The 10,367-nt window shown below is 34.2% G+C and overlaps 1 protein-coding gene across 1 annotated transcript; it reads right to left on the bottom strand.

Annotated features, from left to right (window-relative positions):
- Nucleotides 1-365: 365 nt before the first annotated feature.
- LOC110728032 (WD repeat-containing protein 70-like) lies at nucleotides 366-7,387 on the bottom strand. The gene is made up of 8 exons (XM_021907637.1): nucleotides 6,674-7,387; nucleotides 4,713-4,925; nucleotides 4,419-4,619; nucleotides 2,092-2,199; nucleotides 1,807-1,944; nucleotides 1,461-1,712; nucleotides 943-1,263; nucleotides 366-861 (listed from the first exon to the last, which is right to left on the bottom strand). The coding sequence occupies exons 1-8, from the start codon at nucleotides 7,178-7,180 to the stop codon at nucleotides 697-699; spliced, it is 1,905 nt and encodes a 634-aa protein (XP_021763329.1). The 5' UTR covers nucleotides 7,181-7,387; the 3' UTR covers nucleotides 366-696.
- Between the last annotated feature and the right edge of the window lie 2,980 nt (nucleotides 7,388-10,367).

Below are 10,367 nucleotides of genomic sequence, written 5' to 3'. Positions count from 1 at the left end.
TAATATTTTATTACCATCTATCACCACTCGAGGGGATGGTAATAGAAATAGATGAAGCACATATTTGGAGTTGGAGTTGCATCACCATGGCCTTGAAAATTATTCATTAACATGATACTCCATTACATTGATATTTATCACTACTGGTCTTCAATACTATAACGACTACCACATGAGCTGTAAAAGTATAATTAAACATGTCTTCATTAGAATAAAAAGGCATTACTCTTTCTGTATTTAATTAAGTGCATCACTTTAATATTGGAATTTTAATGATAAAGAAAATGAACTTGGTAGAGTTACTAACAGTGTTTCAACATTTTTTGAATTATACGACATTTAAGATCATAGCATTTTGGAGAGAATAGATTCGCGACTTCATCTAAATGTATCAGGAAAACCGAAAACATAAGTTTAACTATAATAGGCAACTCAAATTTATATGCTTTTATTATACCCTCTGTTTTTCTTCATCACTCTTACAACAAGGCTGAAAAAGTGCAGAAAGACCAACATGTACAATTCACTATGCTAAGCTTCAGAATGTGAAAATATGTAATCTGTTAATGTGAGAAGTACACGAGCCCTTTTTCACCCCTGTTGTTATGAGCGCCTTGTATTTGCCTTTAAAACTTGGCAATTAACAAAGGTACTCTTTCACGTTCATGTGATGATATAAAACAATACATTAGATCATCACTCTTCATCTTCCTTATCAGAATCTGCAAATACAGTCTTGGGCTGGGTCTCAGCGTAAGCAGGAGCAATAAACTTTGGATCTTTTTCTGCAGCATCTGCATACTTCAGTATAGCTTCTCTAGGGTCTTCATCCATCCATGTTTCTTTCAACATACCTCCTTGCTGCAAATGGAATTCAGGTCATATTCTCAAAGAGAAATGCCAAGGACTGAAATAATTTAAACTCATAGAAGCCATCCTTACCTTGAGGAGATATTGCGTTAATAAGCTACCCGAAGATGTACCAGTCCTCCCTCCATGGCCAGGTCCTGTCATAGGGAGCTCTGGTTTGTGGGATTTTACTGGGTCCTTCAGTATCTTCTGTCTCTGACGTTTGCGGCTTGGTTGATCTCTGAACATGGGAAGTGCATGAGGATTGTGTATAGCTGGCTGCACTTCAAAGTCATCCACTGATTTCATCCTTGGGGCACGAGCAACACACACAAGAGCTCCTCTCTCACTCATGTTTGGATCATACAGAACGTGTGTCCCTCCTTGGTTTTTATTTCCAGCAGTAGCGAAAACCTAAAGCACAAATATATGAGGTTTAAAGATAATAGTTTTGCTTTTTATAATGTTTCCTTTTTTTCCTTTTCTTTTCCAAGCAAGCTACTCTCTCAGTAACAAGTGTCAAACTTGATTCTCATAATGCAATTTATATAACACCCTTGGTAATTCCTTCATAATTAATTAAAGTAACAAGTGTGGGAAAGTGAGCATACCTGATTTAGCTTCGGGTGCCAAGCACACTGTACAACACTGCACGATGGAGAAATGCCAACCTTTGATACTAATTCAAGTTTATCCCTACCATAAAAGCACAGCAACCCTCCAATAGGGCTATCTCTCTCTACAGATGTACCAGTCAAGATAAGTTGCTCATCAGGACTTAAAGTGATGTTCGTTTGAGCATAGTGGTTTGGCAATTCCTCAAACACCTTCAGAGATTGCTTCATTTGACGCAAGTCCCAAACCTGTAGTTTAAGATTGACAAAGTATGAAGATAGGACGAATTGGATATGTAGGCTGCAGGTGAGCAATCATAAAAACAAGTAAAACTTAAATAACCTTTAGTGTGCCATCAAAACTTCTAGAAAACAGATGACGACCATCACTTGAAAATCTCAACCCAGTAATATCATCTGAATGAGCGTTCTCAACACGAATATCTGGTCTGCTTCCCCATCCAGGCTTGAGGTTCCATATCTAAAGGTTACAGAAGCATTAACAATGCTGAAAGAGGAACGTAATTTTTTATAATAAAAATATAATATTAATTAATTTTATTAAACGCAGCAGAAACATAGAGCACAACTATGGACTTAACAAAATGAACAAGCAAGTGACATGTACCTGAATAGATCCATCTCCTATTCCACCAGCTATGCTATTTCCATCACGTCCCCACGCACATGTAGTTACTGGGACTCTCCCAGGCCTTGCGAGCTTTGGCTTAATTACCTATAAAACAAGAGGGTTAAGAAACTGAAACTAGAAGTTTTGCATCCAGAACAAGCGGCATTCAAAGCAGCAAAGATAACACTGTCATCAGGCAATGCAAGGTGATAAATATCACTTAACCAAAAAGATTTTGATATCGATACACAAGGTTCTGTATTATTTATTTATTTTGCAAATTATACAATATATTATGGTTGAAATACTAATAATGGTTCAATTAATTTTAGAAAGGACAGCCGTCAGAGGAAAGTTTATTCCAGTCAAAAACCAAAATTTTCTAGACTCCAGCGCTTCCACCCACCCCCACCCCCAAAGTTCCAACACTGCATATCTGCTTTCAGTCATAACACAGAAGGGTATGACTTGTTTCAAATGAAAGCTGCAAAATCACAGTCAACATATGATTCAGAAATAATGCATCAGAAAAAAGCCCTTTACTCCTATTTCAGTGTCATTGAAGGAGAACGAGTCATTTGTATTACTGTTGTTTTTCTTAGTCAGATAAAACAATTCATGGGACCAAAAAAAATGTACAAAGGAAGCAAAATTCCCATCTAAAAATACGTTACTTTTGTATATTGAGGTATAATTACAAAATAATATCTTTCAAAAGGAATAAGCCAAAATCGAATAAAATAGATAGGGGGAATTCTCACCGGTAACCCTTTTCTTTTTACTTTTTTAATCGGAAGACAATTACTATTTCAATTATCTTTGGTAGCTTTGAACTGATAACAATTCTCAACCGTGGATTGAGAAGGTTTTTTCGTCAAAGTTCTGTTAATTTATCATTTAATTAACCATGGTGGACTTTTCAAGCTTTCCTCTTCTTTCTGCTCTTTCTATTTCATCTCTTTAATTTGATACCCAGGCTTCAACATCACTGAATTCAACTATTTTACACTCACTTCCACCTCTCTGCGATCAACAACAGAACCCTTGCCGCAAATTCAAAACCACCATCGTCACTAGCTAATTAGCTAGTCAGACCAACCAACAAAAGACAGATTAATTGCAGACTAATGCGTACATCGTATATGTATCTTCCTCTCCTTTACAATATCATCACTTTCATCTTTCACAAAAAAAACCCTGACAAAAAACCCATATTGAATGATACTACTAGTAAAGTAATACCTATAAGAGTGATAAAAAAGGAGATCGTTTCTTTCCATTTTTTGTCATTTTGTTGAGGATGTTCTTATCTTGCCTTCTTGAATGACAGTGATCATTCAAAGTTACCCTTGTTATTGATTTTGCATTTGATTTTTGTATAATAGATTCAGAGCTTTTGATTTGACCCAATAAATATAAAACAATTGACAAGTTCAGACTCAAAAGCCGATGCCAAAATCTAAGGCAATGCCTTTGACTTCAAGGGCTAGATAGAAGAGATAGGGGTGGGTGGTGACTGGTGAGAATTTAAAGATTGAGGTTTTGAGGAGTGAGGACTTATTTTGGGGTGGAGGTTGATATAGTGGTTGGGAGGGTATTAAGGAAGAATGGAGGTGAAAATGGTGAGTCAGGTGATGAAACGGGAAAGAGATGATGGTGGACGAGGAAATAATGTATTTCTGCTAGAGTAGAGCGAATGTGAAGGTTAGTTAATGGCAGAAAAGTTGGGCTTTGAGGGGAGAGAGGGGTAGGGATGAGGATGAGTTAACTATAATTAGTTACAGTTCAGTTTAACAGACTTTTAACCAAGAAACAATCATTAATGCTACGATTGAGAAATTTAAAAAGTTCAAGGATACTGACTAAAATAAAAAATAATGAAAAAAATGGATACCGATGTAAAAGGTCAAAAGTAATGAGCCAACACTGAGAATTTAAAAAAATAAACATAAAAAAGTACAGTATAATATATCAATGTAAATCATGATTCACAACACTTGATAAAAATTTAGGCACACAAAGCAAAGTGACAGATAAGTGGAAAAGTGTGGATAAAAGGCGATTAGGATATTCATATCATCAAGATGATCAAAAAGTTGGAAACCATATAATATTCTATCATGGTTTCAAAAGACTGGAAAAGTGGAAATTAGTACTTGTATATTTAGCACCCCACTCAAAAAAAAAAAAAAAAAAAAAAAAAACTAAACTTTAGCAAGCATTCAAGTAAAACACGTGAATTCACACACACACAAACACATGGATTCAAGTAAATATTAGCACCTGCTTTACATAAACACATGAATTCAAGTATATACACGCACCTGCTTTTGGGATTTGAAGTCATTTACATCCCATATACGAAGTGAACCATCTTCGGATGATGTTAAGACTGTCTCCTTTTTATTTGGGTGCCACTCTCCACAAGTTATACCAGATATGTGACCCTTAGTATTCTTAAGATCACGTATATACATATCACCCTTTACAAACTCGCCAATAGTAAGCCCATCACGGTCATAAATCTGACATAAGAGAATGTATTCTCATTAGAGTTATCAGCATATAAGAAAGTACCAATGACCATATAATTAAGAGTAAGCAGAGCAAAGTAAAACCTTAGCTTGAGCAGAGCCAGTAACACACAAAAAGAATCCAGCTGTAGGACTCCAACTCAGTGATCGTACTTGGTGACCTTCGGATGGTTCCAGTTGTCTAAATGAAGCTAAATCTCGTTTCATGCCTTGAAAATCGTACATACGTACTGTATAATCATAACTACCAGAAAGAACTCTTGATCCAGAATGATCAATTGCTAAAGCAGAAACAACCTGCCAACAATTTTAAAAAATTCCAATTTAATCAATATATGATCTAATCTAAACCATAACAATTCTTACTCTGACAATGGAGTATGAAAAAATCTACAATTGAAGTTGAGCAAAGCCAGCAATAGTTTCAGGCTAAAATAGATCCAACTCTAATGACCAGATAGCGGTTCAAAGCTCATTAAAGTAACCTTCCGCCTTCACCTCTACCTAACAGGCCACCCACACTTATAACTCTTACAATTTCATGCAGCTACATAAATCAGGCGAACGCATAAAGATTAATTTTCAAATACGAAATTGGAAACAAAACCTCTCAGTACACTTGGAACTTGATGGAACTCTCACCATAAAACAACCTTTTTTCCTTGACAATTTTCAGCAGTAAACAGTGGCGGAGCCAGGATTTGTAATCCGGGGGGACAATTTTTAGATGTTTAATAATCGACAATAATTATAAGAAAAAAGAAATTGATCACATAAATTGTTTAATATATATTTGAAATCGCTTATGAGATATGACAATTATTCTTATATGGTGAAAGAGGAGTTGTTAAAAAATTAATTGCATATTAAGAAATTTATTAACCAAATTTTTTTTTTATGCTGGTAAACCCCAATTTTAAGGTATGTAATCCTTAATAATCGATAAATATGATTTATCAAATGATAAGCATTTACACAAATTGATAGTAGATGTAAAGGGATTTGGGTTACATTTTAAAAAAAAAATAATAATAAATAAATAAACTTTCTTTGACTAAAAATAAAATTGGAAACTTAGTTCCAAACAAGCTATAAAAAAAATAGAATTTAGGCACACATAATTAGAGAGATAAAAAAATACGGAGACATGTGTTCATTACAAATAGTTTAATAACACATTAGTAATCACTATCAACAAGGCGATACTTGATTAAACAGTTAAATGAGAGTAATTAGAGGTTTGAAGACTTATAATACTTTGTATATATAAATTACATACTATATAATGAAATTTAAAAACCAGTAAAAAAAAAATGGCAAAATCCAAAAACAAGAAAAAGAAGTTAAATAGGAGCACTTTGTATAAACTATAAAATGAAATAAAAATAAAGTCCAAAAATAGCAAAAAGAAACAAAAAAAATGATCGGGTAAAGAATCGAACCTAGGATCAAAGAGAAATACAAGCTTTACTCAAGCCCATCAACCACCAGACCAAATGTTGTCTTTGTTATATAAGGTATACATGTAAGGTATTTATTCTTATTTACAGCATTTATTTAAGCTAACATAAATTAAATTTTTTTTTGGAAAAATGGGGGGACAACCGTCCCCCCTTGTTCCTACATGGCTCCGCCCCTGGCAGTAAACTAACCATAAGGCATGATCTTGAATCACATTCACAAGAAACCCCCACAAACACAACTCAAGATTATAGCAATATGATTACTTATCAATAATTCATGGACTAATTAAAACAGCATCTATCGAAACCCCCTCGAAACACTTACGCTAAGAGGCGACTACACAATAAACCATTTCTAACTAGATTTTCAGCTACAATTATAATCCTCAATCTTTGCCAATAATACCAAACAAGCTTAATTTCACATATAACACAACAAAGTAATCAAAATACAAACCTGCTCATTAATCATCATACTACTATAACAATTAGCCAAAATTATAAAAACTAAAATCAATCAAAATAAAAAAAAAAATTAAACAAACTAAAATTTAAAGAAAATAAAATTTGTTATTCAATTACCTTAGTATGTCCCTTCAAAACAATCTCATTACTCAAAGGAATCCGATGTCGAGTACCCTCTTCCTCATCATCATCCTCATCTTCAGTATCCTCATCAAAAGTCCTCCCTTTGGACTCAGCGGGCCGCGGCGGCCCAATCAAATCCCCATCATCATCATCAACTGAGCCCACCGAAGGAGGTGGAGGCGGCCCAATCAAATCCCCATCATCATCATCCTCCTCAATAGTCGGCGGGCGAGGTGGGCCCACTAATTTCTCATCAGACTCAGAATCATGGGGTTTAGGGTTAGGGTTTGGGCGGACGGAATCAATCCAAGCTTTGGAAGAGGAGGAGAGAGAAGGGAAGGAATCGGCGGCGGGATTAGCTGCCGGAGATTGTTGGTCGGAAGTTGATCGACGGGTAGTGTTGTGAATGGCTTCAAGTGGGGTTTGGGGTTTTGATTTTTTGCCGAATGAAAGGGGAAATTGTGCCCTAATTCCGTCGTATATCTCTGATTCATCCTCCATTGATGAGAGCTTGATTTCTTTGATTATGTGGAGATGGTTTGTAATGGAGAAGAAATTGTAATATGGTTGTGGTTTATTTTGCCGCCATTAGAGAAGCTTGAAGAAGGAAAGCCAAAATAATTGTGTTTAGAAGAAACGAAAGAAAGAAATGTTGGGCCTTTCCCACTTCCGAGTTAGGCCATGATTTTTTTGAGCTGAACTATGGGCACTATTAGTCTACGATGGCTAATCGAGTTAAGCAGCTTGGGAGTAATTTGAAATTAGTTCGATCTAAATTTGATTAAAACTTGACATGAGTTGGCTAAGTATCAAACTTGGCTTGATTCAAAGATTTGATGAGCACATGTTGAGTAAGCTCTGACTTGACTCAATAAGCTTGTGTGCGGCAAATTATAAGATGCATCATGGTGCATATAATTCTATGTGAACCTCAAATTAAAATATAATCTCTATTCTCTTTCCTCCTCTACTTTCCTAATTTCTGATTTTTCTCTCTCCTCTATTTTGTTTTTCTTTCTCTTGAATTCGTTCATCATCTTTTAAATTGAATTCCTTCATATTGTTAATCATCATAAAGTGAATTTCTTCACTACAATAGATTAAATTCAAAATTTGTTTTCTTCAACCTTCGATTTGAAGCTTTGTTAATGGAGTTTTACAATGAAGTAGTGAAGCTAAAAATGGCGTCGTCGTCAAATAGAAGGTGGTTAAGACGATGGTGAGATTATTTTTCATGAGATTTCATTATCTAAATCACCATGGCTAGGTTTGAGTTTCGAAATGAGTAGCTTTTATATTCTTTTGACTTTTTTTTAGTGATAATTGTGCATTTTGTTATGAACAGTTCTGTATTTGATTATATTTTAGTATTTTGAACATTTTAAGTTAAAAATGTGAACGTATGATACGTTTTCTGTAAATACATAACATGTATTTTTGGAATTTCGAACATCTTTATTATAATTCTGAACATGCCATAAATTACTTATGAACTTATTTTTGTTTTAGATCTATGTATTTTTAATTTTATTAAAAAATTTGGCATTATCTACTTTATAATTTATAAATCTGAACATTTGGCATTCTGAACAGTGTCTTTAAGTGTAGAAGTTTTTGAAGGGTGTTCAGTGGTTTGTGGTTGGGGTTCAGAAGTTTTTGTAGGGGGTTCAGAGGTTCATCTAGGGTGTTCAGTGGTTTGTGGTTTGGGTTCATAAGTTTAGGTTTTTATAGGATGTTCAGTGGTTTATGATTGGGGTACAAAGGTTTTTGTAAGGGTTCGGAAGTTTTTAAAAAGGTGTTCAGTGGTTGGTGTTCAGAAGTTTTGTAGGGGGTTCAGATATTTTTGTACGATGTTCAGTGGTTTGTGGTTGGGGTTCAGAGATTTTTGAAGGGTGTTCAGTGGTTTCTGATTGATGTTCAGGGGAGTTCAGAGGTTTTTGAAGGGTGTTTAGTGGTTTATGATTGGAGTTCAAAGGTTTTGTAAGGGTTCAGAAGTTTTTGAAGGGTGTTCAGTGGTTTGTGTTCAGAAATTTTGTAGGGAGTTCAGAGATTTTTGTAGAGTGTTCAGTGGTTTGTTGTTGGGGTTCAAAAGTTTTGTAGGGGGTTCAGAGGTTTTTGAAGGGTGTTCAGTAGTTTGTGATTGGGGTTCAGAAGTTTTTGTAGGGGGTTCAGATGTTTTTGAAGGGTGTTCAATGTTTTATGGTTGGAGTTCAAAAGTTTTTGCAGGGGGTTCAGAGGTTTTTGTAGGGTGTTTAGTGGTTTGTGGTTGTGGTTCAGAAGTTTTTTAGAGGGTTGAGAGGTTTTTGTAGGGTATTCTGTAGTTTATGGTTTGGGTTAAGAGGTTTTTGTAGGGGTTCAGAATTTTTTGAAGGGTGTTCAATGGTTTGTGGTTGGGGTTCAAAAGTTTTGTAGGGGGTTCAAAGGTTTTTGTAGGGTGTTCAGTGGTTTGTAATTGGGGTTCAGAAGTTTTTAACAATTGGTTTTTTCTTAGATACATCATCGAATTTCTTCTTCTTTTGGTGTTCTGATGTTGAACATTTGACTAATTGTACAATTTAAAAACAAATTGTGAACTTAAACAAAAAATTACTTACACATCTTTATCCTCTTCAGTAGGAGCAAATAATTTTGATTTTCAACCAAAAAAAAATAAAAAAAAAATAATTTAAAAAAAGTCAAAAAGACAATTATATAGTAGAATATAGTTTCAATTTTACAATTTGTTGAATTATATTAGCAAATTTATTTAACATAAATGTAGGAAAATCAAAAAAGTTAAGTATTGTTTATTTTTTTGAAGGTGTTTTCGTTTGTTTTTTGTCTTTTGTCATAGTAGATTGCAGTTTTTAGAGAGGGAAAAATAGTGAGAGGAGAAAGAAAATATAAAAGAATTCATTGAGGAAGGTTTTTAATTTATGAGAGGAGAGAGAAAATTTTTAAAATGAAATAAAAATAGATATGACATTTTTTTTTGAAGTTAAATAGATTTAACAGTTGGAGAGAGGAGGAACTATTATAAAAAAATAATAAGAAATAAATAAAAAAAAACTTCATGGGCTTCTTTCGTTTGGACTTCTTGTGTTGGGTGTGGATTGGGCCAAGTGCACCTATTTCTAGGTGCACTATGGTGCACATAATACTAATTGTGTGCGGCAAATGTGCAACTCGATAATGTTTTTTTTTTTTGGGTTTTTTCTATATATAACCTTGTTAAATTCACTTTTCTACGTTGTGCCCCAACATATATCATTTTCCACACTGTAAGCCCAATATACATTTTGTTTCCATACGGTAACCTTGCCGTTATCCCGCCGTTAAAAATTTTGTTAGTAGGGCCCACTCCCAATTTATTAATATTTTTTTATTGATTTGCGCATTGGAAAATGTTCTATTAAAGATTTTCGAGGCTATTTTGGATCTTATTATGATAATATACATTGAGATTAATCCAACAATATTTTACATATAGACATTTGATTTAGTTTTATATGTTATTATTAAAAGTATAGTCAAAGTTAGCAAGTGTATACATAACGCTGCATGTATTGTGAAACGAAGTTACAAAGATGTAGTACTCCATATGTATTTCGGTAAATACTTGGGTTCTTAAGGCTTTTTTTCCCCTATTATTGCTTTAAAATTATTTCTACAACTTTCTATTTCATTACAAAGTAGTAAATGAGAAATG

The sequence above is a fragment of the Chenopodium quinoa genome, unplaced genomic scaffold (genome assembly GCF_001683475.1).
Source record: "Chenopodium quinoa cultivar QQ74 unplaced genomic scaffold, ASM168347v1, whole genome shotgun sequence".
Classification (NCBI taxonomy): Eukaryota; Viridiplantae; Streptophyta; class Magnoliopsida; order Caryophyllales; family Amaranthaceae; genus Chenopodium; species Chenopodium quinoa.
Note: the sequence above shows the minus strand (reverse complement) of the source record. Positions and strands in the feature narration are given on the sequence as shown.

Bases quoted from the DNA above. Each gene is read 5' to 3' on its own strand.
- LOC110728032 (XM_021907637.1), bottom strand. From the start codon at position 7,180: ATGGAGGATGAATCAGAGATATACGACGGAATTAGGGCACAATTTCCC. The intron at 1,945-2,091 runs GTACATGTCACT...TGTAACCTTTAG, and splicing joins TAGGAGATGGATCTATTCAG to ATATGGAACCTCAAGCCTGG. The intron at 1,264-1,460 runs GTATGCTCACTT...TTTGTGCTTTAG, and splicing joins GGCACCCGAAGCTAAATCAG to GTTTTCGCTACTGCTGGAAA.